Source organism: Somniosus microcephalus, chromosome 5 (assembly GCF_052327205.1).
Source record: "Somniosus microcephalus isolate GS21.2 chromosome 5, FLI_Smic_1.0, whole genome shotgun sequence".
Taxonomy (NCBI): Eukaryota; Metazoa; Chordata; class Chondrichthyes; order Squaliformes; family Somniosidae; genus Somniosus; species Somniosus microcephalus.
In genome coordinates, this window is record NC_140991.1 from 296,824,382 (window position 1) to 296,850,226 (window position 25,845).

The 25,845-nt window shown below is 47.2% G+C and overlaps 1 protein-coding gene across 1 annotated transcript in view; it reads right to left on the reverse strand.

The window, feature by feature from the left end:
* Positions 1-1,202: 1,202 nt before the first annotated feature.
* The window catches only part of LOC147117833 (C-C chemokine receptor type 3-like), a 54,513-nt gene continuing 29,870 nt past the window's right edge, over positions 1,203-25,845 (reverse strand). The window contains exon 3 of the mRNA XM_085989181.1: positions 1,203-6,471. Within this exon, the coding sequence (XP_085845307.1) occupies positions 5,422-6,471 (1,050 nt within the window). The 3' untranslated portion in view covers positions 1,203-5,421. The remainder of the gene's footprint in view (positions 6,472-25,845) is intronic.

Genomic DNA, 25,845 nt, shown 5'->3' on the forward strand with positions numbered 1-25,845 from the left:
TCCGAGCAAGTCTTACTCCTTCTCTGGCACCATCTGCCCTGGCTTCTGGTTGCCTGTGCCTTGTGGTTTACCCAGCGTGCTCCCCCTCAAACACACTATCTAGATCCCCCTAAGTTGAACGGCTCTGTGCCGGCACTTGCCTGAGTAAAATACGGTCATGGAGTACCTAGATGAGGTGCTGATTGCCTACCAAACCTGCAGAAACACAATGGGGAAACTGTTAGCGACGGGTGCAAGCAGGATCTTAGTGAAGAGTTACTTCCTGCCGATTGTTGGCATGATGCTGCTGGTGTATGGCAGATTGGCATCTAGGCTACAGTGTGAAGGGATGGGTTACAGCTGGATCAACCATGAGCCGGGACCAGTCCACCTGCTTCCCTACCTTGTTTCCTCCTATAAATCACCAGAATATCACTAGCCATCATTAGATGTCAGCCATTGATCCTCTATACTACGAAATGTTTTGTGAATCATTTTGCCAAATGGAATTCACAAGTTCATTGGTTTAATGCACTGTTGGCCCTTCAGTGGCGGGCAGTGAGATTACGCCACTCGTCCGATATCTTACCCAAGAGGCCCAAACCGTTTTTATGGCCAGGTCGCACCTCCATAATGCCAGCAAGCGGAGAGCACTCACAGACAGCTCGCCAGCCGGGGAGAAGGGGCGAAAAATCCAAGCAGCTCCTTGGAGGAGCCGAGCCAGAAGTTCCACATTAAAGGGGGGAGGGTGGCAATTGCTGGGGGTGGAGGCGGGTGGGGGGGGGGGGCGGTGGGATGTGGACATGCCTCTTGGAGCCAAATGCAGGATTATTCCTGAAGTGTGTTTGGGGAGTTTGGGATGATCCACATTTTCAATAATCCATGCCGGTTTTGCAAGTCCCATGTTGCTATTTGCAGGGCTCTTTTCTAATTGGTATATGCAATTCCATGTCTGCCAAAATATTTTGAGATCCAAGATTTATTAAAGTGCACGGCAGGTTGTGTGACAAACAGATTAAGGCTTTTATTTTTTTTCACTTCCTGAACCTACAACTTTCAACATAATCAGTCCTAGCAATAATTAGTAACACATGACTTATTCATGGAATATGTAGACAAGAAAATCCTATGGCAAGTGTTAAGAAATAATATTGTTAAGAAGTAAATTATGCATAAAGTGTTGTGAAGGAATAAGCAATATACCTATTCAGAAAAATACACCATTCTATAAAAGAATTTTGACTTTATTAAAACATGACAAACTGGGCTTGTAAATCTGGAAGCCTCAACAATCTAAAGCTGTGAACAGCATACAGGCTATTGAGATAAGATAAGTTGTTGACACTGAATCAATAGCCTTGTTGAAACAGAAGGTTAAAGGTTCCTGAAAGTCTGAAGTTTTGGAAAGAACACAATGATATATAACCTGTTAAGGTGTCTTAAACCAACACTTCGGAAAGAATCACAGAAAATTAAAGAAACATATGCCTTCGTAAAAGTAGTATCAAATGAAACACGGAAGATCAAATGAAAGACAGACACAAGTCTGTGCTACAACCAGTTGAGGTAACTAAGAAGACAATGGTGCACCTATCTGAGCTGTTTTTATTTTACACTTCAGGAAGAGGCACAAACAGAAGACTTTGGTAAGAATGACATCAAATAGAAACATCTGTTCCACACCGTTTTTTATGCTAAGCTTTGAACATCTAAAGGTAGAGACACGATTCTTAATGCTACAAGCTGATCTGACTGTAAAAATAGCAGGTGTCAACAGAAAAATGACTAGAGATAATTAGCTTACATCAGCAGAAAACTTCAAAGGAAATATCACTGAGAAAGGGTATAAAAATTGAACTTTCAAATGGGAAGATAGTCTCGCTGTAAAGGGGCAAAGCGATTCTCAGCTTCAGAGGCAAGCTCTGTAAGTCTACAACTCTTTGAGTCTTGGGGATCAAAAAGATAATGTATTTGATTTTGGTGGATATCCTGGAATAAGACTAAGAAATTTAAAAATGTAACGAAGTTAAGATTTGAGAGTAAGGATCTCTGATAATAAAATTGTAAAGCTTTTTGTATTTGGAACTGTTAATGTTGCGATTGAAATACCAACTGTAAATTACATGTCGGTTCTTTAATAAATCTATATATTTTTAGAATTTTAGAATTGTCTCACACTTGGATAGAGAACTGGTTGGCAGACAGAAAGCAAAGAGTTGGAATAAACGGGTCTTTTTCCGAGTGGCAGGCAGTGACTAGTGGGGTACCGCAGGGATCGGTCCTTAGACCCCAGCTATTCACAATATATATTAATGATCTAGACAAGGGAACTAGATGTAATATCTCCAAATTTGCAGACAACACAAAGCTGGGTGGGCGTGTGTGCTGTGAGGAGGATGCCGAGAAACTACAGGATGATTTGGACAGGTTGGGTGATTGGGCAGAAGCATGGCAGATGCAATATAACGTGGATAAATGTGAGGTTATCCACTTTGGTGGCAAAAACAGGAAGGCAGATTATTATCTGAATGGCAATAGATTGGGAGAAGGGGAAGTGCAACGAGACCTGGGTGTCCTTGTGCACCAGTCGCTGAAGGTAAGCATGTAGGTGCAGCAGGTGGTTAAGAAGGCAAATGGTATGTTGGCCTTCATAGCGAGAGGGTTTGAGTACAGGAACAAGGATGTCTTGATGCAGTTGTACAGGGCCTTGGTGAGACCACATCTTGAGTATTGTGTGCAGTTTTGGTCACCTTATCTGAGGAAGGATGTTCTTGCCATGGAAGGAATTCAGCGAAGATTCACCAGGCTGATACCTGGGATGGCAGGAATGACATATGAGGAGAGATTGGGTCGACTGGGCTTGTACTCGCTGGAGTTTAGAAGAATGAGAGGGGATCTCATTGAAACCTATAAAATTCTGGCAGGACTGGACAGACTAGATGCAGGAAGGGTGTTCCCGATGGTCGGGGAGTCCAGAACCAGGGGTCACAGTCTAAGGATAAGGGGTAGGCCATTTAGGACAGAAATGAGGAGGAATTTCTTCACCCAGAGAGTGGTGAACCTGTGGAATTCTCTACCACAGAAGGCAGTAGAGGCCAATACATTAAATATATTCAAGAAGGAGTTGGATATATTTCTTAAGGCTAAAGGGATCAAGGGGTATGGGGAGAAAGCAGGGACCGGGTACTGAATTTGGATGATCAGCCATGATCGCATTGAATGGCGGAGCAGGCTCGAGGGGCCGAATGGCCTACTCCTGCTCCTATCTTCTATGTTTCTATGTTTCTATAGTACTTCTGTATCAAACTCGCAAACTCAATCTCTGTACACTCTTTGGTGAGGAGTTGCAGAATTCTAGGGGAGTTTTCCGGACCCTCATAATATCCGGAAGCTTACAGTCTAGCTAAACTTATTAAAAGTGCTCTCTGGAGGACAGTAACATCTTTAGGTTGTTCCTTTCCTTTAGGGAGAGATAGTCCAGACCTTTAGACCCAATTAAGCATCTTTAGGATTCGGCTACCTCTAACTTTAGTTGAAGGTGAACGTCTGGGGAATACGCCTGATCTGGGGTAGCCCGAAAGGGGCTAGGACTAGTAATTATCCCTTCAGTGTCAGCTAAGAAAAAGACCAGACCAGGTCAATTTATTTCATTCTGCTGGTTTGATTTTCTATGAAAAGCAAAACCATACCCTTTGCTATGTTACTGTGATTACGTCAAACCCATTTCGATTACATTACATCAGAAAAATCTTCTCATTTACTTACATCAGAAAAATCTTCTCATTTACTTACATCAGAAAAATCTTATTTACTTACATCAGAAAAATCTTCTCATTTACTTAGCAAAAGCACCACAAATTACAAATTACCTCAAACATGTTTTTTTTTAAGGATGCGACTGCTGCCAATGAAGTTGAAGTAGTTGCCCATGCGCAGTTTTGGTGTTTTATCGGTCGTTCGCTAACTGAAAAGAAAATATTGTCGCCATTACAAAGGAAACACTTCCAGAGAGAAAGGAGGGGAAGGAAAGTGGGGGGGGTTTGGTGAAAAGAGATTGCTGCTGCCGAACACCGCCGCGTCAGGGAAAGAAAATCCGCACCAGTGAAGCACAGTAAACGTCCATCCGTAAGGGGCACCCCGAGTTTCCGGTCGCCTGTCACTTTAACTCTCCGCTCCACCCCCAATCAGACCTCACCGTCCTCGGCCTCTTGCATTGTTCCACTGAAGCTCAGCGTAAGCTCGAGGAACAGCACCTCATCTTTCGATTAGGCACTTTACAGCCCTCTGGACTCAACATAGAGTTCAACAATTTCAGATCATAACCTCGGCCCCTATCATATATATATTTTTATCCACACTTTTTGTTTGTGCCTTCTGTTCTTCTCTCCCACATGGCAGCTGTCTTTCATTCTGCCAGCGCAATTCACACTTCATCTCGAGCCATCCTTTGTTTCTTAACCTGTCCCATTACCATCTCCTTTTGTCTTGAATATCTCTTAATATCTCTTAACATCTCCTGCCTTCTATCCTATCACAGACCTTCCATTTTGTTCTTTCATCCCCTCCCCCTTTCCCAGTCCCTACACTTGCTTAAAAATCTGTTCCTTTTCCTGAATAACAACAGAAAATGCTGGAAAAACTCAGCAGGCAATATCCGTGGAGAGAAAATAGAGTCAACGTTTCGGGTCAAGCCCTTTGTCAAGACTGGAAAGGCACAGGAAATGAAATAGATTGAAAGGCCAGGCTGGGAGAGAACAAAAGAGAAATGAAGAGACATTAAGAGGTATTCAAAACGAGACGAGATCATGATAGGACTAGTGGAGACAAAAGACGGCTCTAGATTAGGTGTGAAATGCGCTGGCAGAATGGGAGACAGCTGCCATGTGGGAGAAAAAAAAGGGGGGGTGGAAAGGCCAAAACAAAGGTGTGGATAAAAAATAAGCAAAAATGTAATGGGGGCCGAGGTTATGATCTGAAATTGTTGAACTCGATATTGAGTCCGGAAGGCTGTAAAGTGTGTCTTGCTTTTTTCCAGTTCTGACGAAAGGTCATCGACCTGAAACGTTAACTCTGTTTCTCTCTTCACAGATGCTGCCTGACCTGCTGAGTATTTCCAGCATTTTCTGTTTTTAGTCCAGCTTTATTCATTTTCTTCTCCTTTCCCTTCACACGGAGCTTGCGCACCGTCCCAATAAATCTCCGCAACCCTCCCCCCGCGAAAATATCATGCATTAACCGACCCGCGCTATTATTATACATTATTAAACCAGCCCATAGCTCTGTAGATTCCATAGATTTAGGAATGCGCTGTGACTATATTATTAAAAATTCATACTTAAACTGCCACAGAGCTATGCGCAGAACGCTTCTGTGCAGCTTCCGGTTTCTTGGCAGCAGCTTCCGGTTCGTTGGCAGCAGTCACTCCGAGTTTTTTTTGTCAGCCTACCAGTTATTTGTATCGTTACCCATAGAGCCATCGGAATATTCCACATTGGGGTTCCTGGTGACAATTTCCCGCTGTTGACACACCAGACCACATGGCAAACAGTGGTCACAGAAATGAATGAGGTGTCTTCTAAATTTTTCACCCACAAAGGCATAAAAGATGGGATTGAGACAGCAGTGGAAATAAGCCACATTGTGAGAGATTGTGTACGCGTAATCTATGCGTTTCTCCAATTCACAGTCTTGAAACTGCTCCACCTCGAGCTCCTCCAAAGATCTCAAGAAAATCACAACATTGTAAGGCGCCCAACATAAAAAAAACACCACTACAATGGCGAATATAACTCGCAGGGTCCTGTGTTTCTGCACTGTTCTGCACTTTATCAATGTTTGAATTATCCTAAAATAGCAGTACACAATGATAATAAATGGAAAGATAAAGAACAGTATATTTTGTTGATAATATCTCAATAGTTTCCACGGAACTGCCTCACCATCTGGGTAGAGATTGTCACAAGTAGAATCCTCTGTAAAACCAGCAAAGAAAAAGTCGGGGATGGTTGCTACTGTACTGATCAGCCAAACAATCGCACTTGTTATTGTTGCATAGCAAACTTTTCTGGATCTTGCTGCAGACACAGCATGAACAACCGCAAGGTATCGGTCAATTGTCATCAGTGTCAGGAACATTATACCACTGTAAAAGCCAATGTAAAATATGCCGCTCATTAACTTGCACATCGCATCTCCAAAGATCCATCCCACTGAATGCTGGATTGCCCAGAAAGGAAGACAGATAGCAGAAAGTAAATCTGAAATAGCGAGGTTAAGAATAAATATATTTGTTATGGTTTTTAGGTATTCATATTTCACAAGTATCAATAAAACCAATCCATTTCCAATTAGACTAAGCACTAGTACAATTGCATAGAAGGTAGGCAGCAATGTCGCTCCAAATGTGTTGACGTCTTCTTTTTCGCACAAATATTCGTAATCAGGAGTCGGGGTCTCCATTATGTTGTTCATCATTGGCACCTCTGAAAACATCTGTTTTCACAAAAAAAACATATTTTCATGATTTGTACATGTATTGCTTTTTAGTGGCTCTGAAATTATACCATGGAATAGAGCATATGAGTGCCTAACATGCCGTCTGAAACTCTGGGTTGACATCCAGCGGGATACTCATGCCGGGTGTGGGTGCCGGGTGTGGGTGCCCACCCCCCCTCCATTGTATCGGTTGTGGGATCCCATAAAACCCTCCCGCCATATAGGACTAACCACCCTATCGACTGGTGCAAAGATGGTTACGGCCATGGAAGGAGCGTTAACATGGTCAGTCAGACTATTAATCAGCCTGTGAATCCATCCACCCCTTCACAATTGTAATGTATGTACCTTTAAGGGGAGAACTACTTCTTACAGCTCATGTATACTGTAGTACCGGCAGTGACCACACCTGTATATAACACTGAGTACTGATTTGTACAGTTCAGTTGCAGTCTGAGCCACGTTGAGTAAACATCGTTTGTACCATTCTCCGCAGTCTGTGTCTGATTATACACGGACGTTACATTGGCGACGAGGCAGGTTCGAACCTACCTGCAACTCTGCATCACCTCCCGGGGATTCGTTCCTGGAGATCAGTGGATTGGAGATCAAGGCCAGCAGAGACTCGAGAATTGCGGGGGAGGCTGTCGAGAGCCAGGCTTGGCTTTCCAGTCGAGGTGGTCCAGCGAAACGGGCTGGCAACAGGTAGTGCGCAGACCCTTCCCGGACGGCGGCAGGCTAGAGCCGACCGAGCGGCACAGCAAAGGGCCGAGCAGCGTCGACGGGGAGAGAGAGAGAGGGCAGAGCGCACAGGGCACAGCTGGTGTTCAGGGGCTGAGCAGCGTCGGAGAGAGAGAGAGGGCAGAGCGCACAGGGTGCAGCCTGTGTTCAGGGCCCGAGCAGCGTCGGAGAGGGGGAGAGAGAGGCGCGCAAAACCTACAGGGCACCGCCATTGCCACGAGAACCGCCGGGAGCGGCGTCGGCAGCAGCGGGGGAGGAAGGAAAGCGCGGGAGACGCCATTTGAAGCCATTGGGAGACGCCATTTTAAACCACACCAACATGCTGAAGAGTGGCAGTATCACCGCATTTGACAATGAAGTCGAAGATTGGACTACATATGTCGAACGAATAGAAGTGTACTGCAAGGCAAATGAGGTGTTAGATGACAAAAAAGCGTCGGTATTATTAAATTTAATGGGTGCAAAGACGTATGGTTTATTACGAAATCTAGTAACCCCAACGAAGCCAATGGAAAAGAGTTTTGAAGACATAGTAACGATACTAAAGGAACATTTAAACCCCACACCGCTGCTGATAGCAGAAAGATTCAAGTTTCACAAACGGAACCAGCATAAGGATGAAAGCAATGCTGATTATTTAACAGAACTGCGCAAACTATCGAAACACTGCCAGTTTGGAGCGGGACTGGCAGATGCCTTAAGGGACAAGTTTGTGTGTGGGCTTCAAAGTGAAGGAACCCAGAAACGGCTTTTATCTGAAAAGGACCTTACGCTGGAAAAGGCTTTCAGCATTGGAGTATCATATGAAGCAACAGCACGGGGCGCTGCAGAGATACAACAGAGACCGCAAGAATATGGCACAAATGAAATGTCATATGGAACAGAGAAGTGCTATCGCTGCGGCAGAACAACACACGACCAGAATGATTGCTGGTTCAAAGACAAAGTGTGCAGACAGTGTGGAAAAGTAGGACACATAGCACGAGTCTGCAGGTCGGGAAAGAAAACCAGCAATAAGACCAAAGGGAAGTACAAGAAGGTACATAAGATAACGGAGAATAGTTCAGACAAACAAAAGAGTGATAACGACTCCAAAAGCAGGGAACTGAGTTGTCTGAAACTACATAATGTGATCACAATGGAGGATCACCGAACCATTTGGGTCACTCTCAAGATAGCAGGAGTCCAGGTAAAGATGGAATTGGACACAGGATCAGCTCTAACAGTTATAAACTGACGGGACTACGAGCGGCTATTCTCACACATACCATTGAGAGACACAAAAATTATTTTGAAGACGTACACGGGGCAAAAAGTCTACCCCAAAGGAAAAATAAGGGTGACCGTTATATATAACGGTAAGGAAACACCAAAACTAGACCTGTATGTATTGCAAGATGGAGGACCACCATTACTGGGACGTGAATGGATCCGGAAAATACAACTGGATTGGCATTCCATACAGGCACTGACTGTGGCTGACAAAAAGGATGGCGACGTCACACCTGGGCGACTGTCAAAGATCCGAACTGACGCGAAAGAAGTGTTACAGCAAGGACTCGGAACACTAAAAGGCATGAAAGCGACAATTAAAATTGAAGAAAACGCAAGCCCAAAATTTTTTAAGGCCAAACCGGTACCTTATGCGATCCGCCCAGCCGTCGAAGCAGAGCTGGAGAGTCTGGAACGTTCAGCTGTACTGTCCAAGGTAGACTGGAGCGAGTGGGCTACACCCATCGTCCCTGTGATGAAAAAGTCGTTGAGCAGCACGCCTGGGGAATCAAGGAAGGTTCGCATCTGTGGGGACTTTAAGGTAACAGTGAACCCGGTCCTTCACACCGTACAATATCCACTTCCGCGGATTGAAGATATTTTCGCCTCGCTATCTGCAGGGAAATGCATCACTAAGATTGATCTGGCCCAGGCGTATCTGCAAATGGAGGTAGAAGAAGCATCAAAAAAATACCTCACAATCAACACCCATAAAGGTCTCTACCAATACAACCGGCTGGTATTCGGGGTAGCATCAGCTCCGGCTATTTGGCAGAGGGCAATGGAACAAGTCCTGCAAGGGATCCCAGGGACCCAGTGTTATTTGGACGACATCCTGGTCACGGGCGAAAATGACAGTGATCACCTTGCCAACTTGGAGCAGGTGCTCACTAGATTGCAGGAATATGGGCTCCGAGCTAACCACCCCAAATGCGAGTTTTTTAGAAAACAGATCTCGTATTGTGGCCACGTTATCGATAAAGAGGGGTTACATAAGTCCCCAGAGAAGATTGAGGCAGTGGTCAAGGCTCCAGCACCGGAAAATGTGTCACAACTGAGGTCGTTCCTCGGGCTGGTAAACCACTACCATAAGTTCTTGCCAAATTTTCGACAATACTACACCCACTGAACACCCTATTGCAAACTGGGGTGCCATGGAAGTGGAATGACGAATGTAGACGAGCTTTCCAGAAGAGCAAAACACTAATCACATCGAAAGAGGTATTGGCCCATTACAAGCCAGCATTACCAATTCGGTTAGCATGTGATGCGTCACCCTACGGCATTGGAGCGGTGCTGTCGCACAAATTCTCGGATGGCTCAGAGAGGCCAATAGCCTTTGCGACATGATCACTAACCTCAGCCGGGCGTAACTACGCCCAGATTGACAGGGAGGCACTCAGCCTAGTGTGGGGAGTGAAAAAGTTCAATCATTATCTGCACGGGCAGAAATTCACCTTGCTGACTGATCACCAGCCTCTTGTCTCCATTTTTAATCCGAAGAAGGGCGTTCCGGTGATGACTGCGCAACGACTACAAAGATGGTCACTTTTTCTAGGGGCGCACCACTATGAGATTGAATATAAGGGCACGAAACAGCATGGAAATGCTGATGGGCTATCACGCCTGCCACTGCCTACTGCGGAGGAAGCACCAGCAGTGGATCCTGTCGAAATATTCCATTCGACTATAGTTGAATACCTACCGGTAACTAACGCTTGTATCGAAAAGGCAACCTGAAATGACCCGACACTGTCTCGGGTATATGATTTGACGGTGAAGGGATGGCCAGCACATGGCGACTCACTGTTGCCAGCATTCTCGACAAGGAGAGAACAGCTGTCAGTGTGCCTGGGGAGCTTGATGTGTGGATCCCGAGTGGTAATTCCACCCAAGTTAAGGGATAGAGTGCTCAATGAGCTTCATGAGGGTCATCTGGGAGGGGTAAAAATGAAAAGCCTAGCCAGGGCTTATGTGTGGTGGCCGGGAATCGATAAACAAATTGAGGACCTGACCAAGAGCTGCTCAGGATGCCAGAAAGTCCAAAATGCACCACCACAGGCCCCTCTACACCCATGGGAGTGGCCCTCATCTCCATGGCAACGGGTGCATATTGATTTTGCTGGTCCATTCATGGACTCAATGTTTTTAATAGCCGTGGATGCGCACTCGAAATGGCCTGAGGTCATCAAAATGTCCTCCACCACCACGGAGAAAACTATTGCAGTCCTACGGACCATTTTTGCCAGGAATGGCTGGCCAGAACAGATTTGCTCCGACAACGGACCACAGTTTGTGTCAGAAGAGTTCTGGAGGTTCTTGAAAAAGAATGGGGTAAGGCATTACACATCCGCCCCGTATCATCCAGCCACAAATGGATTGGCTGAGAGGTTCGTACAAACCTTTAAGAAGGCAATAAAGGCTATGTACAATGACAACATTCCGCTGCAGCACAAGGTGGACAATTTCCTGTTCGCCTACCGGAATGCGACACATGCAGTCACCAACCAGGCCCCAGCCATGATGTTCTTTAACCGAAGGTTAAGATCTCGCCTGGATTTGCTCAGACCAAACATACGAAGAGATGTTGAGAGTAAGCAATTCCAGCACATCCATGAGAAGCCAACAAGGAGCTTCAATGTAGGGCAACCAGTCTTGGCCCGCGACTACCGAACAGAAAAATGGCAGCCAGGAACGATATGCACACGGCAGGGCCCACTAATGTACACAGTGGACGTTGGGGAGAGCATCGTGAGATGCCATGCTGACCAGATCCTAGAGTCACAGGAACAAGTCAACCCCATGCCTCGCCCATACGTACCTGGTGATGAACCCGACGTACAGGAAGCATCTACTCCAGAAACAGTAGCATCGGAAGCTGATAAACCAACCGACGACAGGGGGCCAGAATCGCCTCCGCACCAAGAGCAAGACATTCGGGAAAGGCGCTATCCAGAAAGGATCAGGAAGCCTCCCCAAAGACTGAATTTATAAATAGACTATTTTCAGCTAATGTTGCATGTTAAAAGTGTTAATTGTAATTAGTTTGATATTTAATTGTTAAATGAGTGTTATGGTACTGTTAATCTAAAAGGGGAGGAATTGTAATGTATGTACCTTTAAGGGGGGATCTACTTCTTGCAGCTCATGTATACTGTAGTACCGGCAGTGACCACACCTGTATATAACACTGAGTACTGATCTGTACAGTTCAGTTGCAGTCTGAGCCACGTTGAGTAAACATCGTTTGTACCGTTCTCCTGCAGTCTGTGTCTGATTATACACGGACATTACAACACTGTTCCCCAAAGGAAACACCAAGAAGACACAAGAAGAAGAATAATGATATGCAGCATACAGCAGATCATCAGCCACATAAATACTGTGGCAACAAGAGCAGGTCAGAGGCTGGGTATATTGCAGCGAGTGTCTCCCCTCCTGACTCCCCAAAGCCTTTTCACCATCTACAAGGCACAAGTCAGGAGTGTGATGGAATACTCTCTACTTGCCTGGATGAGTGCAGCTCCAACAACACTCAACATGCTTGACACCATCCAGGACAAAGCAGCCCACTTGATTGACACCCCATCCACCATCTTCAACATTCACTCCCTCCACCACCGGCGTACCGCGGCTGCAGTGTGTACCATCTACAAGATGCATTGCAGCAACTCGCCAAGGCTTCTTCGACAGCACCTCCCAAACCCGTGGCCTCCACCACCTAGAAAGACAAGGGCAGCAGGCGTATGGGAACACCATCACCTCCAAGTCACACACCATCCTGACTTAGAAGTATATGGCCGATCCTTCATCGTCGTTAGGTCAAAATCCTGGAGAACCTTCACCACACGGACTGCAGCGGTTCAAGAAGGCGGCTCACCACTGCCTTCTCAAGGGTAATTAGGGATGGGCAATAAATGCTGACCTTGCCTGCAACGCCCACATCCAATAAACAAATTTTAAAAACTCAAACTGAATAGCACGGTGGCATAGTGGTTAGCACTGTTGCCTCACAGCGCCAGGGACCCAGGTTCGAATCCGGCCTCGGGTGACTGTCTGTGTGGAGTTTGCACATTCTCCCCGTGTTTGTGTGGGTTTCCTCCGGGTGCTCCGGTTTCCTCCCACAGTCCAAAGATGTGCGGGTTAGGTTGATTGGCTATGATAAATTGACCCTTAGTGTTAGGGGGGATTAAATATGTGGGGTTACGGGGATAGGGTGGGATATGTGTTGGTGTAGGGGTTACAGGGATCGGGTGGGATATGTGTCGGTGCAGGCTCGATGGGCCGAAATGGCCTCTATCTGCACTGTGGGGTTTCTGTGATTTCTGTGATTTCTGTGATCTGCTCAGGGGTGTACTGCAAAGATCCTCCTGAACAGTCCAGGCAGGGCAGTCAGTATGCCAATTGAATGAAGGCATACCTGCTTCCAGGAAGACCAGCCCCATCGGTGGAATGCAGGCCAGGCAAGTGGCCTGCACCCCAGCACAGTATCAAATTTAAAAGAAAAATTGATTCCAGAACAGCCCTTTACTCAGAGAGCTGATAGAACCGGGGTCGCCCCCTCCCCCATACTGACATACAACATAGTAACATAGTAACATAGCAACATAGCAACATAATAACACTCGAACATGGGCCTCAAACTTTGTCAGTGCATCCACTGGGTCCCTGCTATTATCTGAGATTTTCTGGTTGGCCTTATAATGAGCAAAACTTCTGCCCACTCGTTACAAGGACCATGATGACTGTGGTGCCCACCATCATGGAGTCTCTCCTGACAACTCACACTGCTGTCATGGAAGCTCAGATGGCTGCCATCTTGGCCTTGGCTTTGGGGGCCACTGGGAACAGGGTCTTCCAGAGCGTCACTTCAATCTTGCGCAGAGCTGCCGGAGAGCTGAGGCGCAGTCCCAGGAGAGTGGCCTTGGCTCCGTGGGAGAGGGAGAGGGAGAGGCACCTGTTGTCCTCTCTCTGGATGACATCATGCCTGCTCTCCCATCACCCACTTCACCAGTGCCCTTGTTGTGGCCAGTGGGCCAGGCTGCTGCAGCCCACGCCGAGATGCTACAGTCTGCAGCCGGGCCCTCAAGGCCCACAGCTTCTCAAGGTCGCCCACCACGGCTATCCAAATTGTTCTCAATGGAAGCTCAGCTGCCTTCCACCTTGCAAAGTTCAGCCATTGGGAACACACTTCGTAGGACCACTGGGACAGGAGAATTAGCACAGGAGCCAGGCACTAAGGGCATTACACAAGGGTGATTCTTAATTATTTTTGTTTACTGTTAGATACAGATGGAATTGAGTTGTTTGATAAATTTGTTTTTTGTTCTGGATTTGCTGCTTATATGAATAGTGAAGTGAGGGCAAGATCTAAAGGCTGGCCTGAAGGAAGGCAATCGGATGCTGGTAGTAAGGACGGTGGTAAGGATTGTGGGACTGTTGATATATTGGAGTTGGGAGGGATGGTTTATGTGAAGCTCTGCTTAATGAGTTGCTCTCTGAGAGCTCTGGCAGCTCGAGACACTGGTAATGTTCCCCCTAATTTTTTTTTTGGGTGTGCGGTCCCTTTAACGGGTGGTACGGCCCAGTCAAAGTTGGCCGCTAGTGGTCAATGCCTCTGCTCCTCTTCTTCATGCTCTTCCTCCTCCTGCTGCACTTCTTGCTGCCCAGGCAGTGGTAAGGGCTGGTCCTTCATTATCACAAAGATATGCAGCATACAGCAGACCATCAAACAGGACACCCGCTCAGAGGCGCACCGCTAAGCTCCTCCGGAACAGCCCAGGCAGGGGTATCACTGCTTGAGCACACCGATCGTTTGTGCAATTATGTTCCTTGTGCCAGTATGGCTTTTGTTGTGTCCAGCATGGCTCTCGTTGTGTGCCAGCATGGCTCTCGTTGTGTGTATGCTCTGCAGGAGTCATGAGCTTTTCCAGAGGGGATAGCCTTTGTTGCCCAATTGCCGGCCTGTAACTTGAAGGCCTGGTTGGAATCAAGGTGGCACAGAGGACTGGTGTAGAAGGAAAGAGTCATGACTGCTGCCAAGATTGGACGCAGGGGATGAGTTTGAGGGTGTTGGGCCAGGAGATTTTCTGTAGGATCTCATGTGTGGGCTTGAGTCCAACCTCATCTCATTCATCTCCTTCTTCATCATCATCTGCATCATCATAGTTCACAAGGAAGTAGTTGTATCTCTATTCCTCCTCTTTATCATGATCATGATCTTCCTCCTCCTGTGCTTCCAGTTGCTGTAGTGGATCTTCAGTAAAGGATGGTACAAGTTAAGATTGGGTGAACATTACTCTTTTGAAATTAAGGTGACAGGGAAGGGGGGTAGAAGCTTGTGGTCATGTGATGCTTCACAGGTTCAGTCACTAACCTGGTGCTGGCACAATGCCCCAACCTTGCCATCTCCCATAGCAAGAGCAGAGTGCCTCCTCATGAGCGCCCCAGGGTTTTCCTCATAGAACGTGAGGTGTTTCAGGTTGGGAATGTCCCTGTGATTATTTGCCTCTCGCAGGCATTGTGCAGCATTTTCTCCTAAAACAAGACTAAGTAAATTAGGTGAAGGCTAGCATTTGAGGATTATGTGCCAAGTGGGAGGAGAAAGCTGCAGTAAGAGATGTGATGGTATCACCCTGCCAAAGTGGAGGAAGGGGTTTTAAGAGTGCATGTGCAAGTAATTGCTGGAGATAGGAAGCCATACTGTGAGACCCCAAGTTAGTGCCTCTTAAGGTTTAGTTGCACAATTGTTACTCTTAGAGAGTGAAGAGGAAACTGATGCCCAAGGAAGAAAAGGGAGAGTATTAGTGCGAATGTGCCACTTAGTGATTCTCACAGCACGGGGGAGCTGGAGGAGTGGGCCGGGGGTGGTGGTTAAGGACGTGCCACCTTCCCAGCAGAGGCTGAGGAGAAGTCTGCCTATAGCTTCAGACTCATGGGGCCCAGAACTCTTGGGTACTCAACCGAGCCCGAGGTTGCACCTAGGCGAAGCACTAAAACAGATGAAAGAAAGACTTGTTTAGTCACCCTGGGGAAGCACAGTGGTTGGAAAGAGTTGGTTGACTTCGGTTCACGTTGGACTTTACTGTTTTAAAATAGAATGTGCACTTGTGTTTTGCTTTGTTTTTCATAGAGGTTGGAGTCCGACAGGAAAAAAGTGCATTTATTTGGAGTTGACTTGTTCAACCAGTTGATGATTGTTGGCATGGTCTTGTTGGGGAAAAGAGGATGTGTTGTCATGTTCTAAGATGGGTAATGGATTCCTTTACTTAAGGTGGGGAGAAACAAAAGAGTTAAGCCACTGGTGTCCAAGGTAGACTATGTTAAACAGAGGAGAAGACTTCTCTGATGAGGTGTGCTCTGATGCCCCTTGCAATAGTCACTGAGTCCTCTGAGTGCAGGTCATCCTGATGCTCTCCACCATGCACTTGTGCCTCTAAAGTAGTTAGGGCCACTTCCCCAGCAGTGTCCAACTTCAGTCTCTTTGTACGGTGAAGCAGGCTATAACTCTGCATGACACACAAGCTTGAGTATACTGAGGAGCCCTAAGCAAGCTGAGTGGGTTTGCTGTAGAAGCTCTTAAATCAACATGGATGCTATCGAATGCACCCTTAACTTTGAGAAAGCCAATGAGATAATGAGCAGATAATCTGTTTTAGTGATGTTGGTTGAGAGCTAAATATAGGCCAGGACACCAGGAGGAACTTTTCGCTCTTTTGCGAAATAGTGCCATTGGATCTTTTACATCCACTTGAGAGGGCAGACGGCGCCTCGGTTCAACATCTCATCTGAAGAACAGCACCTCCGACAGTGCAGCACTCCCCCAGTACTGCATTGGAGAGTGCCCTATTGTCTCTTTCATGAAGTGCAGTCTTCTTATACACATTATCTCACTAGGGTACTCACATCGCCTTACACTAAACATCCGTAAGACAAAGGTCCTCTATCAACCTGCCCCCACCACACAGTACTACTCCCCAATTATCAAAATCCATGACAAGGCCTTGGACAACGTGGTCCACTTTCCATACCTCGGGAGCCTACTGTCAACAAGGGCAGACGTTGACGACGAAGTCCAACACCTCCTTCAGTGTGCCAGTGCAGCCTTCGGTCGCCTGAGGAAGAGAGTGTTTGAAGACCTGGACCTCAAACCCGGCACTAAGCTCATGGTCTACAGAGCTGCAGTGATACCCGCCCTGCTGTATGCCTCAGAGACATGGACCATGTACAGCAGGCAACTCAAAGCACTGGAGAGGTACCACCAATGCTGCCTCCACAAGATCCTGCAAATCCATTGGCAGGATAGGCGCACCAACGTCAGTGTTCTCGCTCAGGCCAACATCCCCAGCGTCAAAGCTTTGACCACGCTCAATCAGCTCCGATAGACGGGTCACATTGTCCGCATGCCCGATACGAGACGCCCAAAACAAGCGCTCTACTCGGAGCTCCGGCACGGTAAGAGAGCCCCAGGTGGGCAGAGGAAATGCTTCAAGGACACCCTCAAAGCCTCCTTGAAAAAGTGTAACATCCCCATCGATGTAAAGTCTGTGGGTTGTGCAGTAAATAAATACACAGACTTTTGAAGTACAAACAAACAGGTCTTTACTATTCAGAGGTCAGGGCGAATCTGCCCTAGTTATCCTGTAACATCACTTATATACTGGTGTGGTCACTGTCGGTATTACCGTATACAGAAGCCAATCAAATAGTGCCACACCTAAAGTAGTTCTCTTAAAGGTGAACGGTTACACTCAATCGTTCCCTTAAAGGTAGACGGGTACATACACTACAATCCTCCCTTTTTAGCTTATTACTTACAGGGTCCCCGTTAAACATACATATCTTCAACTTCACATAACAATTTACAGATATACTCTCGGTGGAGAACAAACAATTTACAGAGATAATTCCGGTGGAGTCAACGTCATATAAAACAGTTTACAGATATACTTTCGGTGGGAACAGTTCACAGGTTCAGTCTCTGCGGAAACAGTTCATAGATTCAGTCTCTGATCTTGACTCATTCCGAACAGCATCTCTTTGGTGTAGCCGGTTCACATGGCTAGCGTGACTCCTCCATAGCCTTTTTCTTAACGTAACAGCTTGACCTTCCGTCCTGTTGAACCAGCAGTGCGGACTTTTACAACCAACTGGCTGTCTTGATAATTTTCGGGTTTTCAACTAATTTAGCTCCTTTCATGGTGTCCCGCCTGAGATGATAGTATTTTAGACAGTTATTATCTCCTGCTTCTTCTTTTTCTTTTCTGCCTTTTTGAAACTCTCGGAGCTCCTTTCTCTGCGGCCATCTGTAGCGCCACCAACTCTCTATGTTCATTAGACCTTAAGTGCTTCATGCGGATTTCTGTACTTTGGGAGTTTTCATCACAAACTGGGCAGACCAGATCCTCGTAATATTCAGTGTCACTCAATAGGTCATGATAGTATTCGGGGTCGTCCTGAGTTAGGCCAGTGAGGGGCCCTTCTACTTCCTTCTTATCCAACTGGACGTTAGCCGACGGTGGTTCCTTCTCTGACCATCTTTCTTGAAAAGACTTCTTCAAGCATTCATATTCATCCCGCTCTTCCTGGGATGTCTGCCATTCCTTCACGCCTGGCCTCATTTGTGAGTTCAATACCTTCCCTTCCATCGGGGATTCCGTTATCAGGCTATTTAATCCTTCTACTGAAGTAGCTGTTTCCGCATTCTTCTGTTCCCCTTGACGTAATTCAGCATACTTTTGACATCCATGTGCAAGCTGTGTTGCCCCCTCAGCTCTCTCCGTGACTTTTGGAAGCTCCGAATTCTTTCCCTTTGAAACCTGAAACTCGTGTTCCCATTTTGGAGTCTTGTCCCTCAGTGTGTATAAGAGTTGGCTGGCCGTTAACTCTTCTACGGGGACACTGTGGATTAGCGCCTTCTCCATTTCATCCACCTTTCCCTCCAATGTTTTCACCTTCCTTTCCTCCGGTCCTTTGGTTTTAAGCGCTCGAAGAAATTGCGCCTTGGTGTTCTCTAACTCCTGATCAGGGGCCATTCCTACAGTCTCTGTGTTCCTTCCATTGGCCTTTCCTTCCACTGCCCGGATTCCTAGTTGAATATGTTCTTCAAGTTGTTGGGCCTCTGCCATTGCCGCCTCATATTTGTCTTGGGTTTCCTTCAATAATTTAACGAGTTCTTGGACATCTTGAATTTCACGTTCTGCTATGTCTTCCACCTCTAATTTTCCATCTACGGATGGAATCTCTACCGATGAGTCTGTCTTGGCCTGGAGCTCGTCAAACATTTCCTGCAGCCTTTGTAATTCTCGCTCATGTTCAAACTTTAGTTGTTCATATGCTTTCACTAAAACTAGCTTTTCGGAGGTTGCCGAGTTAATCCCTTCCAGGATTGTAGTCTGGGCCCGTTCATACTGTTCCTTCAGCTTGTTACACTCTGCTTGCAACGAGTCGTAGAGATGAACTGGGATAAAATCCTGGCTTCCTGAAGATTCCTCTTCCTTTAGGTCGTTCTGTAAATAGTCTAGTTCCTGAACAGTTTCAGGGAGATGTGATCGGTACTTGGCCACGATGGCTCTATGGTCGCTCTTTTCTCGAGCTAGCTGTCTCTGTTGTCTTTCCAGGTTCTCCCATTCAGTGTCCCAGAACTTTTCCATATTTTTCATCTCTTGTACGAGACGGTCACTCCACTGTTCTAATTGTTGTCGTACTTTGACATAAGTTTGAGTCCGAGCTCGGTGTTCTTCCGTCGTGGATGAATCCTTAGCTTCAACAGGCTCAGAATTCTCTGTCAACCTGGAGTTCTGCTCTGTAACTTTATTCTTCTTGGTGACATAAGTCTTTCTGCATGTCTTTGTTTCCTTCCCCATCATCGGCAAGTCCCCTTTAGCCTTGTCATGCATATTTGAATTGGTCTTATCGTCATCCATCTCAGAATCTGAGCTGATAGCTTGCACCGAATCCTCCTTCATTATGGCTTTTAGGTAGTGCCATTCCATGTCTATTTTCTTAATCCACTCCCGTCCTAGAAGTGGTGGTCCTCCCTCAGGTAATACGTACAAATTCATTCTTGGGTGTTCTTTCCCTCTATCTCTCACCTTGACTCTTATTTTCCCCATGGGGTATACATTATGCCCCGTGTATGTCTGTAATACGAACTTGGTATTTCTCAAAGGTATGTGAGAGAACAGCCGGTGGTAGTCCCTTCGGTTGATGACTGATAGAGCTGATCCAGTGTCCAGCTCCATTCGTACTTGGACTCCAGCTATTTTTAGTACGACCCAAATCGTTTGTAGATCAGTTTCTTTCCCCACGTTGTGGATCTTCAGACTACCCAGCTCCTGGTTGTTTGGGTCTGAGTCTGAATTCTGTTCGTCTGAACTCTTTTCAGCCACCTTGTGTACCTTGTTGTACTTTGCTTGTGGTGGCTTCCGTTGATTGTTGGTCTTTTTCCCGGACCTGCATACCTTCGCGATGTGACCCAGTTTGCCACATTTCCGACACTCTTGGTTCTTAAACCAGCAGTGATTCTGGTCGTGCGTGGTCTTCCCACAACGGTAGCATTTTGTTGTGCTCGAAGTAATTTGGTCCACCCCGAGTGCCGCCGCCTTTAGCTGCATTCGGCCGTTCCTTTCGCTGCAGCTTCGTGTGATGCAGCTATGAGGACAGCCCTGTCCAGTGTGAGGTCGTTTTCTTCCAGTAGTCGCTTCTGCGTTCCTTCTTTGGACAATCCGCATACGAACTTGTCCCGCAGTGCCTCTGTCAGATTCCCTCCGAACTGGCAGTATTTCGCTAGCCTACGCAGTTCGACCAAGTATTCCGCATTGCTTTCGTCTTTCCTCTGCGTTCTTGCGTAGAATTTGAATCGCTCAGCCAGCATCAACGGTGTGGGGTTCAAGTGGTCCTTCAGCAAAGCCACAATTTCTTCGAAGGTCTGATCCGTTGGTTTAGCTGGTGCTATTAGATGCTTCAAGAGCCCATATGTTTTTGCCCCCATCGAGTTTAGCAATGTTATCGCCTTGTCGTCTTCCTCTATTTTGTTGGCTTCGCAATAGATCTCTATGCGTTCCACGTACGTGGTCCAGTCTTCTATTTCAGAATTAAAATCATTAATATTCCCTCGCTTAGGCATCTTTCTTTCTTTGAAGCAGCACAGTATTTCTTTAAGTATTATTTATTATCTTTTTTTTTTCTAAAATGGCGGTTTTCCTGCGCAAATGGCGGTTTCCCGCTCTTCCCTTCTCTCTCTCTCTCTCTCTCTCTGCCCACTTCAATGGCAGTTAAGATGGCGGTTCTTTTCCCGCGAAAATGGCGGTTTCCCGCTCTTCCTTTCTCTCCCCGCCCACTTCAATGGCGGTTTCCCGCCTCTGTCGTCTTCTCCGCCTAATGGCGGCTTTCCGCGTTTCTCCCTGGTGTAAGGGGTACGCTTTCCCCACAGCGGACAGGTTCAGCCGCTGGGCTGGCTCTCGCACAGCTCCCCTTACTCGGCTCTGTCTTTTCCTCCCGCCCGCACGGCTCTACCGGCGCTGGGTACACCCCGTTAACGGAGGACAGTTCAGCCGCTGGACTGGCTCTCGCGCAGTCTCTCTCTCCCCGTGCTCGGCTCTGTCTCTCCCTCTCCCGCACGTTCGGTTCTACCGGCTCTGGGTACACCCCGTTAACGGAGGACAGTTCAGCCGCTGGACTGGCCCTCGCGCAGTCTCTCTCTCCCCGTGCTCGGCTCTGTCTCTCCCTCTCCCGCACGTTCGGTTCTACCGGCTCTGGGTACTCCGTAGGTGGAGAACAGTTCAGCCGCTGGACTGGCTCTCGCGCAGTCTCTCTCCCCGTTCTCGGCTCCTGTTCGCTCTCCCACTCCCGCACGTTCGGTTTTGCCGGCTCTGAGTACCCCGTTGGTGGAGAACAGCTCAGCCGCTGGACTGGCTCCTCGCAGTCTCTCACTCCGCACCCGGCTCTCACCCGCACGGTTCCCGTTCGCCTCCCCAGCCCTCTCGCAGACCGGTGTTTCCCTCCCCGGCTGCGGCTGGGTTTCTCCTCCCGCGCCTACTCGCAGGTTCAGCGCTTCGTGGCTGCGGTCGCTGCCCGGATTTTTCCCGCCGATCGCGGTCCGGCTGTCACCCGACGCCGTTGGACCCGACTTTTGGCCAGTACAGCTCCCCCTCGACCGAGGTCGAGTGCTCTGCCCTTCTCCTCCGGATACTTCTACCCCTTCCCCTACTCACAGTCTCTTCGGCCGCCTTGTTTCTTGCTGGTCGGCTCACTCCACACCGTGGTAGCAGGGTAATCAGTGCCTGTTGCTGATGAAGCTTTTGTTGCTAGTCTTCCAGCTTCTGTAAAGTACCACACTTTCTGTTGTTGTAGCCTCGTGTTTTCTTTTGGTAGCACGACGAGGGCGGTTGCCTCTCTTCGACGCTCTTTGTTACTTTGCTATTCTTGCCGCAGGGTACGATCGGACTCGTCGCCACTGTAAAGTCTGTGGGTTGTGCAGTAAATAAATACACAGACTTTTGAAGTACAAACAAATAGGTCTTTACTATTCAGAGGTCAGGGCGAATCTGCCCTAGTTATCCTGTAACATCACTTATATACTGGTGTGGTCACTGTCGGTATTACCGTATACAGAAGCCAATCAAATAGTGCCACACCTAAAGTAGTTCTCTTAAAGGTGAACGGTTACACTCAATCGTTCCCTTAAAGGTAGACGGGTACATACACTACAATCGACACCTGGGAATCCCTGGCCCAAGACCACACAAAGTGGAGGAGAAGCATCCAGGAAGGCGCCGAACACCTCGAGTCTCTTCGCTGGGAGCAAGCGGAAGCCAAGCCCAAGCAGCGCAAGGAACGCACGTCAACCCAAGCACCCCACCCACTCGCCCCTTCAACCACCGTCTGCCCCACCTGTGACAGAGACTGTAGGTCCTGCATTGGACTCATCAGTCACCTGAGAACTCATTTTTAATGTGGAAGCAAGTCATCCTCGGTTCCGAGGGACTGCCTAAGAAAAAGAGAAGATGCCTATATATTCTAAGAGGGGGGAGGGGTGGTAATATTTAGTGGTGTTCATCTGCCTTAAATGCTGCCAGACTCTCCTTTGTTCTATCCTGTGCTGCTCTTGCTCCTCCTTAATGATAATAGCATACCAGTGTATGCCCATAGTCTGCCCATACTCTGTCAGCTGTGGCTCAGTGGCCTGCACTCTCGTCTCTGAGTCAGAAGGTTGTGGGTTCATAGTCCCACTCCAGAGACTTGAGCATATAAATCTAGGCTGACGCTCCAGTGCAGTGCTGAGGGAGCACTGCAATGTCAGAGGTGCCGTCTTTCAGATGTGACGTTAAGCCGAGGCCCGGTCCACTCTCTCAGGTGGACGTAAAAGATCCCATGACACTGTTTCGAAGAAGAGCAGGGGAGTTATCCCCGGTGTCCTGGCCAATGTTTATCCCTCAATCAACATAACAAAAACAGATTATCTGGTCATTATCACATTGCTGTTTGTGGGAGCTTGCTGTGCGCAAATTGGCTGCTGCGTTTCCCACATTACAACAGTGACCACACTCCAAAAAGTACTTCATTGGCTGTAAAGCGCTTTGAGACGTCCAGTGGTCGTGAAAGGCGCTATATAAATGCAAGTCTTTCTTTTTCTTTCACAGGGGATGCCATACGTGGTCCTGAGATGACATCACTGCGCATGGATGGGGGTCTTGGAAATCTCCCAGTGATCTCAAACTCTCAGAAGCAACTCCAGATCTGTGTAGGCAGAACGCCATATATTAAAAAGTCACGGCAAAAAGTAATTCCCAGCCACACAAATCGCTGTTGATGCTCTCCACATTTTTTCAGGTTCACAAGCTGCTCACTTCCACCTGTCTCAGTTGATCCTGGCAGCAGCTGCATTTTATAATTGGGAAACTAAATCTGGAAATTTCCTCGGAGCTGCTCCCGCCCTGCTGCCATAGCTTAACCGGAAGTGCGGCGTAAACTAAACCCCATTTATGCGTAAACAGGGTTTCTGCTGCACTTATGACAAAGTTATGGTGTAACGTTACAATATATGTACACGAGCTCACTTGGGTTTTGGCGGGCGATCTGCTGTGATCTACAGGAAGGGCCAAGAAGCACAAAGGAATTTGAGGGGATCGATTTGGGGACAGAAACTGGCATACATGACATCGACTTCATTTTGCTGCCCCGAAAAAGTTACCTGTTCCAATTACACACTGACATCACAATGAAAACAGTGGGGAATTTCTTGTTCACTCTTTCTCTCTCAGTACCTGGTTGCCAGAGAAACTCATTGATGAAAAGGGAACCTTCTCAAAACACTCAGGCACCACTTTAAGTAACAACCTCTCTGTCAACTCATATAGCCTGTCACAATGGTTTCTGCTAGTGTTCAAGATCACTTCATTTAAAGGGACAATGTGCCTCCACCTCTCATCATTATGGCATGCATGTACTCATATGGTCCATGCCACTCACATCCCCTTCAACACTCTCTTCGCTCTCTCTCTCCAAGGAAAAGTTTAGCCCATAACCATTGAATGAGACATGCAACTGTGGGACTATCAGCGTCTCTCAAAACTTTGAGTCCTCAGGAAGAAGGAGCACGAGACATCAGAGGGAGACAGACAAAATAGGCTGTACAAGATGGTGAGGTTGGAGGCAAGATGGTATCAAAAGGTTACATCGAGTCTACAGCACAGAAACAAACCATTTGGCCCAACTAGTCAATGCCGTCACTTATGCTCCACACGAGCCTCCTCTCACCGCTCTTCATCTCATCCCATCAGCATACCCGTCTATTCTTTTCTCCCTCATGTGCTTATCTAACTTCCCCTTAAATGCATCTATGCTCCTTGTGGTAGAGAGTTCCACATTCTTACCACTCTTGGGTTAAGAAGTTCCTCTTGATAAAAGCTGGGAACTGCTCGTCTTTATGTGCTTTCTCAAAGTCTTGCCCTCAGAATCTATTCCTTCAAAGGAAAATGTCGTTGTGTGTATAGTTAAACAGGCTCTTCAGTATTTTACATCATACGGGAAAGGTAGAGCTGGAGGAGCCGCAGCCCTTGCTCTTGTCCAACAGGTTCGAGGTTCTTACTCCCTGTGGGGACAGGAGCAGGGACTGCAGGGAGGATGAGCAACCTGGCCACAGCACCATGGAACAGGGGGCCATTCAAGAGGGGGGAGTAAATAGAAATGTTGTAGTGGTAGGGGATAGTATTATTAGGGGGATAGATAGAGTTCTCTGCAGCCGAGAGCGAGAGTCCCGAAGGCTGTGTTGCCTACCCGGTGCCAGGGTTAAGGACATCTCCTCTGGGCTGGAAAGAAACTTGCAGTGGGAGGGGGTGGATCCAGTTGTCGTGGTCCATGTTGGTACAAATGACGTAGATAGGACTCGGAAGCCAGTTCTGTTAAAGGAGTATGAGCAGCTAGGGGTCAAATTTAAAAACAGAACCTGGATTATTACCTGAGCCACGAGCGAATTTGGCTAGGACAAATAAAATTAGAGAGTTAAATGCGTGGCTCAAAGGCTGGTGTGGGAGAAATGGGTTTTGCTTCCTGGGACACTGGCACCAGTACTGGGGCAGGAGGGAGCTGTTCCGTTGGGACGGGCTTCACTTGGCCAGTGCTGGGACTAGAGTCCTGGCGGATCATATAACTAGGGCTGTAGAGAGGGCTTTAAACTAACTAGTGGGGGGGAGGTTCCTAGAGAGCAAATAATAAAAATGACAACAGAGAAGGTCATAGACTTAGGTAGCAGTGGGAAAATTAAAAACCAGAGCGTGTCAGGAAGGGGCAGAAGGTATGGAGTAAAAGGTAAAGTAATAAAAAGGGCAAAAGCAGGAACTAAGTGTCACAAAATATATTTGAAAGTTCTCTATCTGAATGCACGTAGCATTCGTAATAAAATAGACGAGTTAATGGCACAAATAACTACATATGGGTATGATCCATAGAGCACATATACCAGAGACGCTGTCTACGGAGGTCACGGTCCATCATCAAAGACCCTACCCACCCCAGCCACAGTCTGTTCGCCCTCCTGCCATCTGGGAGACGCTACAGATGCATTCGCACCCGTACGACCAGATTTAGGAACAGCTTCTTTCCCAGGGCTGTCACCCTACTGAACTCCACAAATAAACTCTAAAGCCTGCACATCTGCCAATGCACTTTATTATGGTTATATTTATGTTAATATACTACAAGCCAAATGTATGTTGAATGTTTAAATGTCTTAATCCAAATGTACACTCTCGGGAGCCGCAAGCCTACATTTCGTTGTACTGCACTTGTGCACTAACAATGACAATAAAAGTTGATTTGATTTGATTTGATTTGATCTTGTGGCCATTACAGAAACAT